The sequence below is a fragment of the Pinus tabuliformis genome, chromosome J, assembly GCF_031772625.1.
Source record: "Pinus tabuliformis cultivar Carrire ecotype Pingquan chromosome J, CPIR1, whole genome shotgun sequence".
NCBI classification, from domain to species: Eukaryota; Viridiplantae; Streptophyta; class Pinopsida; order Pinales; family Pinaceae; genus Pinus; species Pinus tabuliformis.
In genome coordinates this window covers 139547964-139569884 of record NC_142295.1, presented here as the reverse complement: position 1 = coordinate 139569884, position 21921 = coordinate 139547964, and the positions used below count along the sequence as shown (strand labels likewise).

Sequence of the window (21921 nt, the reverse complement as noted above, 5' to 3'; positions counted from 1 at the left end):
GATACCTATAAACATCTCTAGGGACCCTAACATCATCGAAAATATCTTCATCGGAATTGAGTGTTCCCCTGAAGAAATTCAAATTTACACCGACCTATTCAAAGAATATTGTGATGTATTTGCTTGGTCTTATGAGGAAATGCCTGGCATTGATCCTTCTATAGTTCAACATGAGATCAAGACGTACGAAAACGCAAAACCAGTTCGTCAAAGGCTTTGGCCGGTCAACCCTAGGAAAGCAGTGGCTATCAAAGCTGAGGTTGAGAAGCTGCTAAGGGCGGGTTTTATATACCTTGTTCCTCTTATTGATTGAGTTTCTAATCCAGTCCCGGTGGAAAAAAAGCAAGGAACAATCCGAGTATGCATCGATTTTAGGGACCTAAATAAGGCTTGTCCGAAAGACAATTACCCCACACCATTCATTGATCAGATTATCGACGAGTGTGCGGGTAATGAAATTTTTTCCTTCATGGATGGTTTTTCGCGTTATAATCAAATCACTATCCGTCCTGAAGATCAACATAAGACAGCTTTTATATGTCCCTGGGGTACCTTTGCATATAGAAAGATGCCTTTTCGTCTCAAAAATGCTGGAGCCACTTTTCAGCGGGCCATGTCATACACTTTCCACGACATCAAACATGTCATCGAGGCATACTTGGATGATGTCGCTGCTCGTTCTCGAAAGAGAACTGATCATCCTAGTCATCTTCGATTGGTTTTTGAACGTTGTCGTTTTTACAAAATCCGGTTGAATCCCAACAAGTGCGTTTTTGCGGTTACATCCGATCGGTTGTTAGGGTTCATAGTGTCCAATGAAGGGATTTGAGTTGATCCTTTCAAGGTTGAGGCAATAGTTCAGTTGCCTCCCCCGTCCTCAATTCGTCAACTTCAAAGTCTTCAAGGGAAGGCTAATTTCTTAAGACAGTTTATAGCAAACTATGCCGAGATCACTAAAGGGTTCATGCGTTTGCTACGAAAAGGAGTTCCATTTGTGTGGGACGACTTTGCGCAACGGTCATTTGATGCTTTGAAAAAGGCATTAGTCTCTGCCCCACTTTTGAGTCCACCGGATTATGGTAGAGACTTCCTTTTATATCTCGCTGCAGCAGAATCAACCATTGGTATGGTTCTAGTTCAGGAAGACGATGCTCTTGCCGAGCACGTGATTTATTATTTGAGCCGAGGCTTAATAGGTCCTGAACTCCGCTATTCTCCAGTTGAGAAGTTGGCCTTGGCAGTTGTCCACGCTGTCTAGAAGCTCCATCATTATATCTTTCTTCGCAAAAATTTTGTCTTAGCGGCGGTCAATCCATTTCAATTTGTCCTCAGTAGGCGAGTGATTGGGGGCAAATATAATAGATGGATAGTCATTTTGCGAGAATTCGATCTCGAGTTCTTGTCAACCAAGTCTAAGAAATCTATGGTTTTCGCGGAGCTAATTTCTGAGCTTCCTTGTGGAGAGGATATTGTTTATGAGGAATGTTTTCCCGATGAACATTTATTCCTCATCTCTTCACTCGACCCTTGGTATGGAGATATCATTGTTTATCTCCAGACTTCGAAGTTTCCCTCTACTTTCTCCAAGGATGAACGTCGCAAATTACGTCACCTGGCTAAAAACTATGTTATCATTGGTGACACGTTATACCGTCGAGGGGTTGATTCAATCCTTCGGCGCTGTTTAACCTTAGAGGAAGCAGAGTTTGTGCTTAATGATTTCCATAGTGGAGCTTGTGGCGGTCATCTATCAGGGCTTGCTACAGCCCAGCGCATCTTACGTGCTGGCTATTTTTGGCCTTCACTTTTTAAGGACTGTGTGGAAGCGGTAAAACGCTGTCACCCGTGTCAAATTTTTACTCGCAAGATGCGCGCCCATCCAGCTCCCCTTTTTCCCGTTGTCACCGTCGGTCCCTTTACTAAGTGGGGTATTGATTTTACAACTTGTAATCCGCCTTCAGCGGCGAATCACAAGTACATTATCGTGGCTGTAGACAACTTTACGAAGTGGGCTGAGGCCATGCCCACTTATAAGAACGACAGTGACACGGCAGCTTTGTTTCTTTTCAATCAGGTTATCTCAAGATTCAGTATCCCAAGAGAGATTGTCACTAACCATGGCAGTCATTTTCAGAATCAATTAATGTCCGAATTGGCTCTTAAATTAGGTTTCCGTCAGGAGCATTCGTCCCCTTATTATCCTCAGGCCAATGGACAGGTCGAGGCAGTCAATAAAACTCTTAAGACGATACTCCAACGGACAATCGATAAAAATCGCTCCAATTAGCACATTATGTTGTATTCGGCTGTTTGGGCATATCGAACCTCCGTCAAAACGGCTACTGGTTTTACTCCATTTCAGTTGGTTTATGGGAGGGAATCTATCTTTCTGGTCGAATGTGAAATTCCATCTCTTAGGTTGGCTATTGAGCTTATTCCTGAGACTTCGAGTCTCGAAGAACGCCTAGTTCATTTGGAACATCTCGATGAGCAGCGTCGAGATGCTGCCACGATGAATGAGGCCCATAAGAAAAGGGTTAAAACTCAGTATGATAAGTCTGTCCGTCCTCGAGTCTTTTCTGAAGGTGACCTTGTCCTGGTCTATGACCAAGATAAGGACGCCTTGGGGGCAGGCAAATTTAAGCCTATGTGGTACGGTCCTTTCATCATTAAACGAGTTTTAGAAAAAGGATCGTACGAGTTAATTGATTTCGAGGGAAGCAAGCTGGTGGAGCCCCGAAATGGGCTCTACCTAAAGAAGTACTTTGCTTAGTTTTATCAGGCAATGGCTTCTTTGTATTTTATGTATATTTGTACATATATCATCGAGAGTTTTCTGATATCAGCACTTTTTGGTCTGCTTTGGGAGGTGTTGATGGATGATTTGGTTTATTTTGGATTCGCCGATGGTGCTAGTCGGCACAATCGGAATCTTGCTTCCGCAGCTTGGGTACTCTATTATCCAACTAGTCAATTGATGGCATCAAGAGGCGTGTGCATCGGTCCTACTTCAAAAAATATGGCTGAGTATACTGCTGTTATTAATTTATTATCCGAGGCAATCTCTCATGGGATCGACTCGTTGGTAGTTTATCTTGATTCTCAATTGATAGTGTCTCAACTAAATAACATTTATCGGGTACAGGATCCATCTTTATATCGCCAGTATTTAAGGGTGAGGTTGTTGCAAAGATCATTTACTTATATTAATTATTTACATATTCCAAGGTCTCATAATTGGTTAGCTAATTCTACTGCTAATCAAGCATTAGACTGGCATATTAATCATTCATCACAATAAAATCATGCATCAAAAAGTCAAACTGTATATATATATATCGTAAAGCGTCTCGAGTGTACATATGTGTGTCCAAAAAATATACAAAATTGGGACTCAAATGCCCATAATCATGTCCGGCATATCTAATGCCTCGGCTCAGGATGAGCGTCTAGGTATGTCACTATAGCAGTGGCCACGCGCCGAAAGATGCGAACCCAGTCACGTGGAATGCCAACCACATGACACTGCATATCTGGAGGAAGGTCCTCTATGACGGCCATCGGTACTCGGCAGCTCAGTCTCGCCAAGTGTCACTGGACGTTATTTAGAGTCCGTTCTGTATCAGCAGTCGCCTCTTCGGCTCCTCGGCCACACCGTCCATGCCGCAGGAATCCATCTGGTCATACAGGCCCAATGTCTGGAACATGATCATCATATCAGTCATTTGAATCTCATCAAAAGATATTTTTCAAAATTCATCATTATATTTGAAAAATCCAAAAAAAAACATAAAATACAAAAATCTTACCGATCTCACCCTATGCTGCATTTGGTGGCAACGCTAAATCAGGATCTCCTTGGAAATCCAGTCCAGCATAGGGGTAGTCGTCCACGGCGATGATCTGCTGATCCCACCAGGTGAAGAAGTCATCGTCAAATGCAGTCCTTGGGACCTCCCCACCCCCCAGACGTTTCATCAGATCAGCCCACCGGCCCATGCATGGATCGCGTGGGGTGCTGATGGAAACTTCTACCCTGGGGTGGAGTGCAGGAACCTTCTCGGAAAAGAAAGTGCACAAGATGCTTCCATAGCCAAAGTTTTTAGTCTGACCCCTCCTGATAGAAGTGAGCTGGCTCTTCATGTTGGCCAGAAGAGGAGTACACCAGTGAAAAACCGTAGTAAGACAGTCAACTGCCACGCTCATGTTTTGCCATGACGCCTGATGCAGAGAGGATGATCCGTTCACCCGAGCCATGGTAAACAGGATTATCCTAAGTGACAAACTTGCCACATGTGTAATGGAAATCTGGCTCCCAACCTTCTTGGGATGTCCAGGGCAGTATATCTGTACATAGTCCTCTATAGAGAGGGCACTCCGTGACCTACCCTGGGACTGTACTACCTCTCCCCTTCGGGAAAGCCCCGTGATAAAATAGATGTCCTCCACTTCTACCCTGACCGGCATCTGATCGATCATAAAAGCTTCCTCATCGACATCCCAATAATCAATGAGCATCTCGAGCAATCGCGTGTTCGCTTTCATATTTGGCAATTTGAAAAATTTAAGCAAACCGCATCGCCGGAGTGCATCCAATGCTTCTGGACTATTCATAACTTCATTGTCTACCGCTGCATGTTCTCTTTCACGCCACGTGATAGGCATCCTGAGAAAAAATTGAGTTTAAACCGTTAGTTTTTGTTTAAAATGATTCGCGGCGTATACGCGGGTCCCTTTGCACACAGTCGCGTGTAGGGCTCGCGTATACGCGGGTTCAATATTACCAACCCGCGTATACGCCGCGAGCGAATTTTTGACAAAAGTTCAATAGTGAAACCTCAATCATAAATCTTAAAAACTATCACAATCAATTGCAAGCTAAGTATAAGGGTTACCTAGAGGTATTCGACGAATTTGAACGGTTGAATCTGGCTATGGGAAGATTGCTCCTTTTGCTCCAAATATTTTTCTCTCAAACTCAAATGGTAAAAATGGTGAGTCCAAAATGCTTTTTATAAGTTTTAAAAATGCAAAAATTTTTCAAAATTTTATTTTCTTTGGCCTCATGTGACTTTTTACTTGGGAGCTTGGAATGTCGAGATTGGTTTGTTTTTCAGGACATTTTGGACGTTTTTCGACAGTTCGAGATGGTTCCATGACTGCTGACCCGTCATGGTAGGTATCGTGTTTTCACTGGAATATGGGTTAGGGACACTATTTTTCCGTTGCATTATGCATACTAGCCTCCATTTGACCGATACATCTGCCATAGGGTCGATCCCATCGTGTTATGGTTCGTAAGCCATTTTCACTCGCCGATTCTTTAAATCATGACACGATGGTAGAGCCATCCTTTACATGGGCATCCTAGTTAGCACCTCACTGACATTTTTTGCCCATGCTGCTCCGATTTGAGTAGGCTCGGGAGTCCTCTGTAGTCCCGCCATGACTTATGCGTTGAAGACTCATTCCTCTTAGCTTCTCCACTTTGTTCTGGCCTTATACCCTAGAGGCTCCTTTGTGTTAAGTTGTACTACTGCATTGCATGTTGACCACTTGCACCTTCTGGCCTAGAGCCGGCTTCACTTGGACTCGTGTTTAAGCCAACTTTTGACCATGACGTCTGCAAAATCAACCTTGCATATCTTTGACTTCTGCAGCTTGACACACCTTGACCCATGGAAGGAGCATACCTTTGAGTGTCACTGACCAGTGTTCACCTCCCTGCATTGAGCATAGGAACATTCCTGTCCCGGGAACTAGATCATCTGTTTCACCGACACTCACTCTTTCCACTGTACCATAGCATTCTTTTATTCTTTTTCCGGCTTAACAGAAAAAGAAAAAAAATTTAAATATTCTAAAAAAGAGTGGGAACAGGGACATTATTTCCATTTATTGTTGGCAGCTAGAGTCAGACGTGTCGCCCTTGAACAAAGCACTCAAAACAAAGTCTCCTCCGCATGGGTGGGATTTAGTTTGACTTAGGCATGCCATAACCTTGTTATTGAGTCAGTTCTCCCCCGATTGGTTATCTCTTCCAATCATATGGAGGGTTCGTTCATCCCTCCTGCATGGAAAACTTATACAGAGTCATCATATGCTGCCATATAGTCACATTGAGTCATGCTTTTGTTCAAGGGAAGTTAGCCTGAGTCGGCCTCTCTGCGGTGTCTCTTGACTCATTTTTCAGTCGGCCATCCCTGGTTGTCAGTGTCATGTCTATCGTCACATCAGTTATATTGGTCCTTTACTCGTGCCGGTTTGAGAAGGTCCCAATTGACTTCTTGCTGGCGGGTCTTGTCCTTATCGACGACGACACCTTGCTCTGAGGACAGGTCTAGAGCCGCACCCTGGCCCTATTTTCATTATTGATAGGTCACCTTGTGCTCAGCATCGATCAGTATCATGGGTCTTTGACTGAGTGGTTTCCCTTATGTTCGAAATCAGCTTACATTATCACACATTGGGATTCGTGCAGTACCTTGGTTTCCATTTGACCCTATTGGTGGATACCTCGTCTCTGTGTCGGCTTTCATTATTGGTTGGTTCAGAGGGTTTCCGCCATGTGCTAGCCACATCTTGTGTACACCGGAAACGTACTTCGGTTGGGTTACTACATCTTTTTCGTCTGATTCCTTCCACATTATTGGCCTACGGGTTACACTCGCGCTAGATTGATGGAGGATGCCTTAACGCCTTCCTTCTAGCAGATCGTTCCCTATCGACTTCGACTCATTGCTCTGGGGCAAAGATCTAGAGTCCATTTAGCAATACCTTAGGGTTTGCAGTCATTAGTGGCAGATCCTTCGCTATCGACAGTGGGAAACCATCATTGTCTCCTGATCGATAGATTCTTACAGGTGTTCGACTCTAGCTCATCTATTCACACTTGTTAGATTGTACTGGGTACCTTGACGCTCATTATCATTATCGACGAGTAGTCTCACGTTTGTTAACGGTATACATCAATGACCGGTAATCAAACGATTTCTCACATGGTCGACTCCAGATCATTTATTCCCATGGTGTAGAAATGTACCACGGCGGTCGGTGAAGACCTCAAGTTGTATCAGCATTCATTGGTTCACTTGACAGTTGCTCCTGTTGCTGCTAGTTGATACCACTCCACTTTATATGTTCCAGTCAGTCATAGCGACATTCTATATGCTGGCACCTGAGTTTGTAGTGTAGTACCATCCTATTCCATCATGTTCAGTTGGTACCTTTTGGGATCAGTCCTTGATATCAGTGATCCGTTGCATCTTTCAGCATCATTGACAGTCTTATATGTGATATTTAGACATGTACTTGTTCATTATGATCATATGATCCATTATGTATTTTTCAGTCATTTATACTTGTATACTTAGTGGATCCGCTTGTACTTGATATGCAGACATGCTTTACTTTTTCTAAGCATGGGTATGCCCGCCTCAGACAATGTTTCTTTTTGATCTCCTTTGGTGGCTTGGCAGGCTGAATTCTGGTGAAGTCCTCCTCGGTTTTTGACAGACTTCCTTTCCATGTACTCGCATAATATATTTCGGCCATCATGTACCCCTTCTGACCTCATATATTAGGGGGCATCTGTTATAGCTCCAAATCTCACTCTTATGATTTGTGATGTTGTACTTATGGCCTAGGGCAACCCCTCCTTCCAGACCTGGTCCTAAAATTTAAAAAACAGTGTTTTATTCCTTATACGTGACATTGCCCTGAGTTAAACGCATGTATACGCGGGTATGTGTATATCCAACCCGCGTGTATGTATTAAAACACTTAAAAAAATATAAAATTCCTTCTTTTCGGGCGGAGATCGCGGGTTTTACCTTTTGATCACCTGTTAGTGCTCGTGGCCCAACTGTTCCCAACCAACTCCTAACTAAAAAACTACTTTGGAGATGGTATAAAAATACCTCAAAGGGAAGGCCTAAGGGAGGAGAGAATAGAGAGAAAGGTTATTATGCTGAGATTTTCCCCTTGACCAGGTCTGAAGTCCCTTGTGCCTTCTACACTTCCCCCATTTTGTACAGGAAACCTTTGTTTCCTTGTGTGTTGATGTTCATCCACCATTTATGACATCATGGAGAGAGTCATGGAAGGAGTTTTGTTAGAGGCTTGAGGCTGGAACGGATCCGGAAGGAAGCTTTGCTTGGAGCCTGCTGAAGGTGACTCAGGTGAACATATTCCTTTTTATGTACTTTATTTATCTATAATAAAAGAAACACATGTCTTGGTTCCCGAATTGAATCCTCTTTATGTTAATGATATTCATGTTTTGAATTCATGTGTAAATGGTTGTTTGGATTTCATAACTAACTACCTTTCTTTGTAACATGGAGATGGTTTCTTTATAAGTTTTTGTCCATGTACTGCTGTGTTCTTTGAATTGTTAGTTTTGCAGGACAAAAGAGAAGAATGGAACTCCAAGAAGGGTTTGGACCCTAAAGGCCTTCTCAAACGTAGGACTAAAGGTACGTACCCTTATCATAGAATTTGCTTGTAATAGCATAATGGCTGTATGAATGCATGTTTCTTTGAATAAACAACGTTCAGTCTGCTAGGGTTTCACCCAAAAAGCCCTGGGGGAGTTTTTCCCTCTACCACCATCATAAGTTGGATACATGCTCTAAGAGTCCTCCCCTTGGAATGGAGGAGGTACTCCTATTTATACAATGAGATGAGATAACAAACTCATAATGATGATCCACTAATCTCTCTTTTAGTTCCATACATTTCTCAACCATCTAGACACATAACCCTATCCTCCATGATTTCCTCCATGAGGTCCATGATTTTCTCCATGATATTTTCCATGAGGCTTATCTTATTAAATTGGAATTTGATCATTCAAGGCCACATAAAGATGCCCTGGAAGCTTCCTTTGTACCTACACATGTCAACAAACTCATTCTAATTGTTAGGTACAAGTATAAGCATCTTATTTTCTAAAGTTTAGCCATAAATTCACTTAAAAATGTTAAGAATTAATAAACTTTGGAAAAGCATTGTTATAACCCAATAATGAGGTAAATGTAATGATATGGAGGTGGAATGGAGGTGACATGAAGGTAAAATGTGAAGATATTGGTGAATAATGGAGTGAAAATAGGGACTATTTTGAGGCCCAACATCTCCCCCAAACTCAAGGTATTGCATGTCCTCATGCAATCTATGGTATTGCATGTCCTCATGCAATCTATTACATTACTTTTTGAGCTTTGGCTTAAACTCTGCATGATATCATTTACTTAACTTTTGCAAAGCGTTATTTTGATGAACTACAACTTGGTTGGTTCTTGTGTAACAACCATGATTCCGTTGGCATTTTGTTGGAATGCATCATGGTTGGTTCTTGTGTAACAACCATGATTATGTTGGCATCCAATTAACTTTTAAATACTTTTGACAAAGCCATTTGTATGCTTATGTAATAGTGAATATAGCTTGAAGGTAAGTGGTGTTAAGAATGTGATATATGAATGTGGATGTTATATGAATGTGATATATGAATGTGGATGTATCCTTCCCCTTAAACGAATGATTTGGGAAATTATGTGAAATGGGGAAAGCAAGGAAAAAGGAAGTGAAGTTTTTCCAAAAATTATTATTCTAACTTTTCAAGGAATTTAATGGTTAAAAGTTAGAAAATATCATACCTTAACTTACCCTTCCAAAATGGATGAGAGTTGTGCACGTGTGGCTGCAAGAACTTTTGTTCATGGTCTTCTTTACTTGGTTGGGAAAATCATGCATGAATCATGCATGTGCAGCTGCCACAATTCTGCTCTGAATCTGCTTCTTCAAGTTGTGGATGAAAGATGGATCTGTATTGTTGTATCGGCTGTTAGATCCTCTGCTACTAGATGATGAATCTGAGGAGTCTGCTGAACATGGCTGAAAGTCGTATCTACTGCTGGATCCTCTGCTGCTGGATGATGAATCCGATGAGTCTGCTAAATATGGCTGAAAATCTATAAGGCTTGGAAGGTATACAAAATATATATAAGTTACATGTCCCTCCCAGCCTTATTGATTGACTTGTCCTCAAGTGATGACAAACTGAAAAACAATGAAAGGAAAGTGGCTTCATCTGCTACAGAATATGGGTCTTCAAGTCTTCAACGCTCAATGGCACAAATCTTACTATGTGATTAAATGTGTCGATGTCGAACATAGCAAGAAGTTGTTGACTTAGTGGCCGTTATTGAATGCCCCTAGCCAACACAAGAGCTCCCACCATTAATTCCAATGGGAGTCAGGATTCCTAACACATCTTTGTAGGTACGAATAAATGTGTCATAGTCGAGTCACCTACAAGATCCAATGAACAAGGGATATTAATGTACTCCCATTGTTCATTGGCAAGAGTACTTGCCATTAAGGCATGCAAGCCTCTAGGTGTTTTTTAAATGATACTTAGACTCTAGGACTTTGACTCAAGCAGAGTGTTATTGCGGAAATGAAGGGGAATGGTAATGACATGGAAAATGACAATAAGGAAATGCATGGTGTATGAATAAGAACTCTTGCTGTGGAAAATGGATATGGAAAGGTCATGCTTTATGGTTTGACAATAGGTGGAATTGAAAATATTTTGCAAGAAGGGAGTTGCAAAGGAGTGGTTGTAGAGTTGGATTTGTCTTTAGAATCTGTCATGACTTAGTCGTTGGAAGACCAATTGTCGTCACAATGTAATCTCCTTATGTTCACTTGATTATCCTGTAACCTGTAAAAAAACTTGGTACAAAGAAAACATAAGTGTGGTCTAGAAGAAATGGCCAGTTTCTTCATGATTCCTACGCAAAAATTTCATACCAAATAAAACAGATTCAAGAATACTCAAAGTGTTGAAAGTAACTCAATTCATGATATCAATTTCAATCCATTCCTAAACACAACCATGAAAAATAATACTCCCTGTTTGTGTCAGATAACTCATCTGCTTGGCAATTCTGTCCTGCATATTAGTGCATCATAAAGCATACAACAGAAAGATGTCATGCTAACTAAAAGCTATCAGAAATAATTATCGTCTTGAGAATCCTCCAATCGATTTTTGAAATGTGTTTCCAAGTATCCTATTTTTTATTTGCAAAGCTGTGTGAATTTTGTGAATTTTTTTTTTTTTTTTATGTATGAAAACATAACTTTTATCTTGATTTTATTTATTTTTTAGATTTTTTCTTTAAACAATAGATTAAAAACATAAATTTTTAATTTATTATTTAAGTTGAAAATTTTTTAAAATCAACAAAATTTTATTTATTAAAACCTAATAAAGAAAAAAAAATGAAGTTAGTTTTTTTTTTGGAAATAAAATAAAAATAAGAAAATCCCTTTTGTTTTTTTTTTTCTCAGTAAAACTATGCTAATCTATTTAATTATGTACATAAGAACATTACAGACAGAAAAACAGGTTTCCCATGGCCAAAAGTGGCACTGTGGGTTGGCAGCTGGCCCTTCCAAAGAAATGAGTCCAAGCCGCCTCAAAATTCATCAGAGTTTTCATTCTTAAACCAACATTACCCTCGCAGGGGCTTTGACACAAAAAACTACCCTCGCAGGGGCGACCAAGGACTTGTGCTATCGCCCTTAAAAGACCTACTAACTGAGACCAAAGCACATAAAGACCTGCATAAGAACTAAAAGACCCAGACCATAAACATGTGATTTATCCCATACACAAATAGCGACCGAGACAAAAGACCTGAACAAAAAGATGGTCGACGGAGCGTTCCACTGACTGCTACTCTTCAAGCTCCTCTTCAATGATCGGGACCCATCCGTATTCTTCAGGGAGGCCTTCGCGTTCTTCCCCTGCCTTGGATGACGACGCCTCCTGCGTCTGAAGTTGGGTGGGAGCCTTCTCAGGAGCCCTTTCCTCAGCCCTTTGCGGTTGGTCATCGGAGGGCGATTCTCTGCTGCTCGACCCATCTTCATCCTTCTCGTTTTCCTTAATAAATAGGACTGAAATGTGTGCACTAATGTTTCCAAGAGTAAACACTGTAGTGCCAAACGCTGGAAGCGAGGGTGGTCCTGCATTGGGGCTTCCCGTGTCCATGAACTGTGTAGCCTGCAAGTGGGGAGCCCCGGCCCTTCTGTGACAATAGCAGCAGCAGCAATGGTGATGGGAATCCGCTGCTGGAGGGCGTGAGGAGCCCCCTCAACCAGTGCCGCGTCTGCACGGCATTCTTTCTCTTGGCCTGGCCATGATGGCAGTGGAGCTGACTGTGTAAATCTGTGCTTCAAAGGCAGGGCCTCTCTCCTCAACACCTGAAAATAATACAGTGATGCCCCTGCCTTTATCAACAGGGAATTCGACAGCCGCAGCGTCTGCCAGAAGGAAGAGTTTGCCCAGGCCCGTCTGCATAGTGTGCCTTCCTCTCTGAGAATGGTTATACCCCGTACCAACATCCAGCTTAATTCTATCAACATTCTCTTGATACCTGGGCGCCATAAATGCGCTCTGCCATCAATACAATCCGCCTTAAAATTCATTGAAGGTTCTGAACAGAGGCCTCAGAATTTATGTCTTCGGCGGCGTTCTGAGTGTCCTCCCTCGTATAGATTCGTGTCGTCACCTGCTGGCCATGTGGCCTAGCATCCTTTGCCATGCGAACACCCGCATCCGGGTAAGAAAATCCCTTTTGTTATTAAAAATAAAAATAAAAATTATTTTGTGTTTTTTTGACTTTTTTTTTTTTATATTATCAACACACAAAATATTTTTTATTTTTATTTAAATAAAAAATTAAAAACAACACACAAAATATTTTTTTATTTTTATTTAAATAACAAATTAAAAACAATTGTTTTTAATTTATTATTTATGTTATTTTTTTTTAGTTATAAAGAAAAACTAATCAATACACACAATATTCATTATATATATATATATATATATATATATATATATATATATATATATTTTAAATAACAAATTAAAAACAATTTTTTTAATTTATTATTTATGTTGATTGTTTTAGATTTTTGTTTTTTTAGGTGCAAATAAATTAAAAAGAAAATAAATAAACTATAACAAAAAGCCTAACAAAAAGCCTAACTGCGACCTTCAATCCGGATCTCTTCTAAAACTACAATTTTGCAAGCACCCTAATCAATTCCTACAATTCAGCACCTATCTGATTCCGCCATAGCTGCATTTTATCAGTCCCTTGTATAACAAGACACCAACCAAGGATTCCCCTCTTTTACAGCAGCCAAAAATCGAACCTTGCATTGATTGCAATCCCCAGAAGGCCAATTTCCAACAGAAAGCTCAACCATGAAACAACCCCCAAAACAAAAGTTTGAGGAGGAGCAGCATGGCTGCCCTTGCCTTAGAAACAATGTCAAGATGCGTGAAAGTCATAAATCATGGATCTGTGATCCCAATGGACCATGTAAATCACACGTGATTACCACTAACAGAATCATTACAGAATGAATGCAGGCAATATTTCTCTGCACTCATTCTACCCCATCTCCTTTCGAATCGCCTCAACATTCCCAAAAGCCACTCGTTACAAGATTAATCCACAATCCCAATTCTGATCTTCACCTCTATGCGCTTCTCTTTAGACAATAAAACAAATTCCACACAAGAATTGACCCATTTTGCAGAATTACTTGTTAATATGTCTGCGCTTATGTTTCCTGTTTACATGACCAGTGGGATTGTTTCGACCGGGTTTGCGGGCCTTCTTACCACTGCTGAAAATGGATGAATACGCCATCAATATGCCGAACACTGGCAACGCCAACAAGTCAGATGCCATAAACCAAACGAGCTCTTTCGTAGCCAAAGCAGCTGTAAGCTCATACTTTTTTAATGTCTGCCTCACAGAACATTGCAACTGGCGATGGTACTTTGTTGCAGTTGTGAGAAATCTTCCGTAGGCATTGGCAATAGGTTTTGTATATGGTTGCAAAATGATGGTCACTTTCTCAATATGAGGTTGTGACGTAGCGACAACCTTTTCAATGTGAGGTTGTGAAGCAGCAACGACTTGATCTATGTAAGGCCTACAAAGATCCTTGACTGTCTGCACATGGGGACTTAATGATTCGTGAGCTTTAACAAGATGTGTCTTAATGGTATCCCTTGATACCTCATAACCCTCAAGAGCTTTAGATTTTACAGTCTCCACATGTGGTGCAAGAGAAACCATGGCTTGCTGCCACTGTTTCTTCAGAGCAGGGCTCCAATGAGTCTTTGCTGTTTCAAGATGGGGTCTAACCCAGTTGTGAGCAATCGAAGCCTTTTCTGATGCCTTCTCTAGAACAATATTTGTAGCAGGCATCGTGCTTTTTGCCCAATGTTCCGCTGCATATGCCTGAAATTTGGCTAGACGAACTGCAAGCCAATGTGTCAGCCAGGCACCATGGACCTCCATTAGCTGCTCTGCCTTCATCTTAGCTTCAGATTGATATTTTAACATCGTTGCCTCCGCAAACTGGAGTGCCTGTTCAACTTTTTGCATACGGGCTTTTTCTTCGGTAACAACCTCTTGCAACTTTTTACTTTTGTCAGAATATTCTTTTGCTTGATTCTCAGCTTTGCTTGCATGCAATTCTAAACTCTGTTGTCTTTGCTTCTATTCTCTTAAAACCTCCTCCAGTTCTTTAACTCGTGCATAAGCCTTGGTGTTTTTTTTTTTTTTTTTTTAAAACAAAAGAAAATGGTTAAATTTTTTTTAATATCTAACAAAAACAAAATGGTTAGTTTTTTTTTTTTTTTTAATAATAATAATATATGTTATGATACATATAGTATTATTATTTTGTGGAATTTTTTTTATTTTTTTCTTTTCTTTTTAAATCTAACATTAAAAACTAAATTTTTTTATTTTTTTTAAATCTAAAACTAAAAAAAAACTAAATGTTTTATTTTTTATTTTTTAAATCTAAAATTAAAAAAACTAAATTTCATCTAAAAATTTAAAGATGTTTTTTTTTATTCACAAAATTCTTTATTGTCTTTTTGCAAATTAGTTCTCCAGCAAGAGTATGTTTATTTGAACAAAATCAATAGACTTTTTGATCTTCCTGATCGCACGAAGCGCAGGACAAGAGCATACTAGTCGATTGATTTGTTTTTATTCATGCAGGGGGGGTGTTTTTGAAAAGAGAAAATTTAAAACTAGCTGTTGTTGGGAAAAGTATCCAATTCGGAATGCCCCTATCCCACTCTAAGAGGTGATAGTGCCTTAGCAACAAACAAGGAAAGCTATTTGAGTATTCTTCTTTACGAGATGCAAATAGAGAAAGAAGAATGTAACTAACCAGTGTCTTTCGCTAGTTTGTCGATCGAATCACTCTCTCTCTTTCGTTCGCTTCCCGCTGCCTGCTCTTTCACTGGTCCAGCTTCACACGGTTCTTGGAAGATCACAAGAGAAGAAGACTACACGAAAGATATAGATTCACATTCATAACTAGTTTAGGATCAGATATAAACTAAATATGCAAATACAACAAAACATCATTGAAATACAAGCATATAGGAGAAACTCAAGTAGCTTTATTGATATGATAAACAAGGTTCAAGAGGAGATACAACCAAGTGATTCCCGATCCAGCATCTACCTCCCAGCAAAAGAATCCCTTCCTCTCCTCCATCAAAGCATAAATCACCCAATGTACTAATCTCAATCTCAAACCAACAACAATTCTTTGCAAATACAAAATTCCAGCCTCCTGAACCTCTGGGTGAGAGATCCATATATAGATGTGAGCAAAGAGGATGAGTCAGCTCATGTTCTGACTTGTGGCTTCTCACTGTCAGTTTTTGTTTCCACTTGGAGGTTGAGAACCTCTTACTCATCACTTGGTCGAATTCATTGAGGCAAGTGTCATTGAGGAAGATTCTAGAAGCTTCTAGGGTCTTTCCACCTCGTTGAATGAACTTGCCATTTGTCAATTCCCGCTCAGCACACCCTGGTAGTGCTTCTACCTGCATTGCAGTGCAAGTAGCCAGTGCATACTTTGCATTTCAGCGCAGACAGCTAGTGGAGCTACTGAATTGATCCTGATTTGACCATTTCTGAGTTTTTTTTGGTGGAGAACTTCTGGGAGAAGCTATCTTTTGTTGACCTTGTTCCTTTAGGGATAGGAACAACTCATTTAGGGACTTTGGATCCCTTGGATTATGGACATTTCATGCTCAATGTTGTAAGGCACAAAAATGTCTATAACAGTTGCCCCCTAAAGTATGAGGCCGTTTATCGGGTGAAATGCTTTATTAAGAGGATCCGAAGTTCTTCTGATGCTGGGAGGAGACATGTAATAAGATACAATACAATACATTATTTTTCATACTGCTTTCATAATCTAGCTGAGGCGGGCATTCCCATGCTCAGCTTTATAAATTCATTTTTCTGTACATAGAACAGACAATCGTCTTATGGTAGACTGATGATTTTGATGAAATCATCATCCTTCTGGTAGGATGATTATCTGCTGTAATGCTGTACATGTCAATGTCTTTATTTTTCTTGAATATATATCGCAGCCCGGATGGATGAAACTAGATCCGGGGTCTTCAATCTCATTCGATCTTCACTCTAAGTACAAGTCGATCCATGCGAGAAATGTTCTGAAGTCGTTCATGGAAAGACATTGCTTGATTACCAGTCAATGATGTAAACTGTTAACAAGCGCGAGAGGAATCACCGATAATGATAATGACCCTCAAGGTACTGCAGTACAATTCACGTGGTGTGAATAAAGGACTTGGCGTCGAACACCACACAAAATCTTTTGGTCGAAGGTCATTGATGTATACCTGTTGCCGGAAGTGAGAAACTTGCCATTGAGGCATGCAAGCTTCAAAGTACTGAAGGGGGTGTTCCTAGATCAACTTCTTGGATAATGAGCTGATGTCGACAAGAAGCGATCCGTCAAAGGAGGGCCTTAATGTATCCCACATCAGTGACACGGAACGGAGCAAATGATTTTGATGGAGGTGAAAACGATCTGATGATATATGATTCAGGGTGGTGGTCATGAAAGGATGAAGGATAATGTATGGTAGTGGATGGGACACGGTTGACTTCTCTGGATGACTTCTCTTGAACATATCGGCGACACTTGTGTGATGGATTGGTAGCATTTACCCCAAAGGTGGATGGTATGGCCAGACCATGGCGATGTGACCGGTGAATGAAACAACCCAACACGACTCAGGCACGGAATGGAAGTGTCATGTTCAAGAGCGACTTGCTACCAATAAAAGTTCCTTGAGTTTCTCCCAATTTTTCCCCAGTCATTTCTGACTAGTACCTCTTTATTCTTGTCAAGCTTGAGGAGGATAACATATGCTTGTTCTATAATTTTCCCTTCGGGCAAACCCATCGCTATGTTTTAACGAGCCTAGCGATAGTGAAACTCGTTCTCGTCTAAAGACAAGTTTGTCGCTATTAATGCTTTTTTAACGAGTCTAACGACAAAGATAACTCAGTCCTTTTCAATTTTAGAGAGTCTGAAAAGGTACATAAAGGTAACTCCAAAGTTCCTTTTTCGTCATCTAATCCCTTAAGTCCGAAAAAGTATAAAACAATACAGAAGGGATGGATTTTCGATAGTTTTAATGAGCCGAAAAAAACAAGCGCTTGATCTTTTTGTGCAATAATCCCTCAGGTCCAAAAAGATCAAAATCTAGAGGAGGGATAGCACTTCCAGTCGCTTTAACGAGCTGGAAAGCCAAAACTCGGCAATCTTTTCATATTTTACGAGTCAGATGAAAAGAGCTTAAAGAAGACTCGTCTTTTGAGGAACGAGTGATAAAACGGGTTAGCAGCTGATTCCAGGTAAGCTTTGGAATTTCCAAATCATGGCAGTGTCACAAGGATGGCTAGTGAAATCACTCTTCGCAGCTGTTCCTCAAAATGGGTAAACAATCAAATGGAGGCGAATGATCGGCCAATGGAAAAGTGGAGGTGACGGTGCAAACACGACCAAGGCTTTAATGGCAGATAATTTACATTCGCAGTGGTTATTTACCGGGTAGTCCATTTTTTAACGAGCTTAAACGTGGATTGAAACACTTGCTCGATCTTATGTTTATTTTTTAACGAGCATGAACTATGTGCTAAAACTACTCGATTTTATGTTTATTTTTTGACGAGCATGAACTATACGATAAAACTGCTCGATTTTATGTTTATTTTTTAACGAGCATGAACTATATGATAAAACTGCTTGATTTCATGGTCTACTTTTGATTTTTTACCATAACTAGCTTTGCCCTTTTCAAAGATAGTACTGTATCCTCAATTGCTGCATCAAACTAGTTAGAAATGAATAACATTTGCTTGAAAATGAGATTAAAACCCTAATATTTCGCTTTGAACTACGTAAAAAGCAATTAAAAAGTGTTTTTACCTCTCATTTTACCATTTCATTTGAACTTGGTTTGTTGGAGCTTTGGAGGTGCCTCTTCCCCCTTGATTTTCATCAGCTGATTCCGGGAGATTCTGTGGACGATTTTCGGCGCCATCTGGACTAGGTAGGAGCTAAACTCGAGCTCTTTCATTTCATGGTTTCCTTTCTGCATTCTGTGCTTGATTTCCTGTTTTCCTAAGCCCCTGGGGTTTGATTGGGTCACTTTGCCATCAGCGCACCTGGTTCACTCGAAACCTGCACTGAATGTCAAGCTGTATGAAGGCAGTTTGACCTTCAACGCAGGTGGAACACTGGCTAGGTGCGCTGGGCACAGAAAAAGAGTTTTGTTGCACAGTTTTTGATGAAAATTTTGCCAGTTTCTCATCAAATCCAAGATCTAACTCATCTCATGTTTGTTTTTTCAGAGACATTGGAGCAAAATGACCCTTACATGGCGAGAACGAGAACATGAAGAAGAGGACATGATTTCCCTACATGATCCTGTCACGGTGAACGTGCTGCGGAACTGTGGCCTGCTGAAGTTCTTCCGTATCTATAGTATGAGACAACAGATCTCCCTACTGCAGTATATGCTCGACGCTTGGGATCCTATCAACCAAGTATTCCAGATTAGGGGAAAATCTATCCCCTTGACCACAGTAGACATTTACTTCTTGACTGGGTTGTCAAGGCGGGGTGCCCCCATTTCTTTGTCAGGTTCGGCCCAAGGGAGTGACTCCGTGAGAGATTATGTCCGCCAGTATTGCAGGGAAGGATCTCAACCGAGTAAAGACGGCAAGATCGTTATCCGTGAGGTTGCTGACAGGTCTCTCAGGTCCATTCTGTATACTATTGGTAGGATGGTCGGTAGTGCATCTCTTCACGTCGCCAACAGATCTTATGTGCAGCATGCCTTGGAGTGCCTCCAACCTAAAATATTCAACTGGTGTGATGTAGTACTTCTTCAGATGAAAAGTCAGTTAACCAAGGTAAAAGACGGGAAGTTGAAGAACTTTGGGTTTGGTTCCATTTTGACCGCCTTTGCTTTGGAGAAGATACCACTGATGCAGCCACAGTACATTGCACTCGACTTGCCTTCTCCTACTGAACCACGCATGCAGAGATGGGTTGATCACATGTCTAGGCATGCTGGTCAATCTCAGATTTCTTTCTCTGATACCTTCTTTAGGTGGTTCGAGCGTCAGGAGATGGTCTATTCTGAGTATCCATATGTTGGTATGAACTTCCGGGGTGATCCGGATTTGGTACTGCTGGACGGCGAGCGGTGGGGCGCTATTGGTAAAATCTTCGACCATATCACTGTTTATTGTTTTTATTCATAATGTCCTTGTGCTTTATTCTATCAAGACGTTAATCAAACTCATGTGTGCATGTAGATGTTGGTCCTGTTCGTCCAGCAGTTCGCCCGAGAGCGCCAGCCGCTGCCCCAGCAGGGGAGACTGCCGGGAGGGTCATTCTTCGTGACCTTGATGTGGCCGAGACCCTCAGAGCTGTGCAGGAGCAGGTTGAGAGCCTTACTCTCGGCATTTCGGATGTGAGGATCGACGAGTTACCTCTACAGTTGCAACGACATACTACTGTTGTGCCTAAACGATGGACTCGTCTCTTACGCATGATTGCACAGGCCGTAACGTGCTATCATGAGCATCACTAGACTAGGGTGCCCCCTAGCATTTTTGAGCTTTTGGGTCATGCAACCGATTTTGTCTTGGTTACAAAACATTATATGTAAACCATAAACAACTTATATATATATTTTTATTTTCGGGGTTTTATTCTGGTTGAGTTATATGATCCATATATACAACATTGATGATGTGTTCCTTTTTATAAATGTCGCAAATGTCTATCTAACACATAGTTTGCTAATGAGTTGGTTAATGTGTTTAAGTTTCTGGAAATATGTTGGTATTGAATTAAATCAAATTGTCTTTCCAAAATCTTAACCCTTAGGAACATGCGATAAATAGCTGGGTTACGGACAGAATATATACCATTGAGCTGTAGTATTACGAGTTGTGAGTCTAGCCTGACGATTAGTCGGCGTATACCATGGGTGATGGCATCAGAGAGCAGTTCTATCAACGCACTATATTCAGCGATGTTATTCCTTGATTGACCAATACATACTCCTCTGAAACTTACTAACTCATCGCTTGGATCAAAAATGGCCCAGGCTGCGGAGGACAGGTTCCGCGAACTACGACTCACTCCGTCGGCATATCCCACACATGTCTCCAAAAGGTTCGACATCTGCAATAAATGTAAAAAGGTGGATTACTCGACCAGAATGACCACTTTAGCGAAAACAAAATACAACAAAAGCGCATTGGTTACTATTTAAGCATAGTAACGCTTAAGGTACAACCCATTGCGACGTTGCGCCAGTGGAATTCCGTCATAATCCATCAACTCATAGGCTCCTTTTGCTAACACTCGTTTAACAATATAGGGGCCCATCCATAAAGAATTGAATTTACTTGCTCCCAATTTATCGGATTCTTGGTCGTAAAGCAAGACCAAGTCACCTTCTGAGAAGACACGGGGTTTGACATTTTTGTCGAACTGTGCCTTGACTCGTTTCTTATGGGCTTCGTTAGCCAAAGCGGCACCACGACGGGTTTCATCCAATTGGATTAATTCCAAGAAACGGGCTTCTTCTTCTGAAGTTCCGGGGAGGAGATCGATTGCGAGTTTAAGAGACGAAATTTCGCGCTGGACTGGTAAGACTGCTTCCAGGCCATATACCAGTTGGAAAGGTGTGAACCCGGTCGCATTCCTTACTGATGTTCGGTAAGCCCACAAGGCTGAGTACAAGATTAGATGCCATCTTCTTTTGTGAACTCCGATCATCCTTTGCAACATACGCTTCAGGACCTTTTTGATCGCTTCACCTTGTCCGTTGGCTTGCAGATAATACGGGGTAGAGCTGTCGTGAGATAGCCCTAGCTTGGCAGCTAATTCAACCATCATGTGATTGCGAAAATGCGATCCATGATTTGTAACTATGGCCTGTGGTACGCCGAACCTGGCGACTACATGATTAAAAAAAGAAAAGGGCAGTTGTTTCACCCGTGTTATCTAATGTAGGCATCGCCTCGGCCCATTTGGTAAAATAGTCAACAACGACTATAATATACCCATGCCCCCCGGTCGAGGTGGGGTTACATGTCATGAAATCGATGCCCCATTTGGCGAAAGGCCCAACAACAACTATTGGCTGTAACGGTGCGGGTGGTCTTCTGGTTTTGCTATCAAAAATTTGACAAGCATGGCAACTTCTGACTGCGGTTATGCAATCTTTGAACATGGTTGGCTAGAAGTATCCTGCTCGTAAGATTTTTTGTGCTGTTGCATATCCAGATTGATGCCCCCCACACGCGCCTAAATGACACTCATTCAGAGCTTTTTCAGCCTCCTCATTGGTGAGGCACCTCCTCAGAACTGTATCGATACCACGAAGGTAAAGCGTATCACCGACGATCATGTAGTCTTTTTCTTGGTATCGTATAC

The 21921-nt window shown here is 41.2% G+C and overlaps 1 protein-coding gene across 1 annotated transcript; it reads right to left on the bottom strand.

Annotated features, from left to right (window-relative positions):
* Window positions 1-13507: 13507 nt before the first annotated feature.
* On the bottom strand, window positions 13508-14626 carry LOC149226023 (uncharacterized). Its single transcript, XM_089377377.1, has one exon. The coding sequence runs from the start codon at window positions 14487-14489 to the stop codon at window positions 13632-13634; it is 858 nt and encodes a 285-aa protein (XP_089233503.1). The 5' UTR covers window positions 14490-14626; the 3' UTR covers window positions 13508-13631.
* Window positions 14627-21921: the final 7295 nt, after the last annotated feature.

Excerpts from the sequence above, each read along its gene's own strand:
- LOC149226023 (XM_089377377.1), bottom strand. The coding sequence starts at position 14,489 with ATGCAAAAAGTTGAACAGGCACTCCAGTTTGCGGAGGCAACGATGTTA.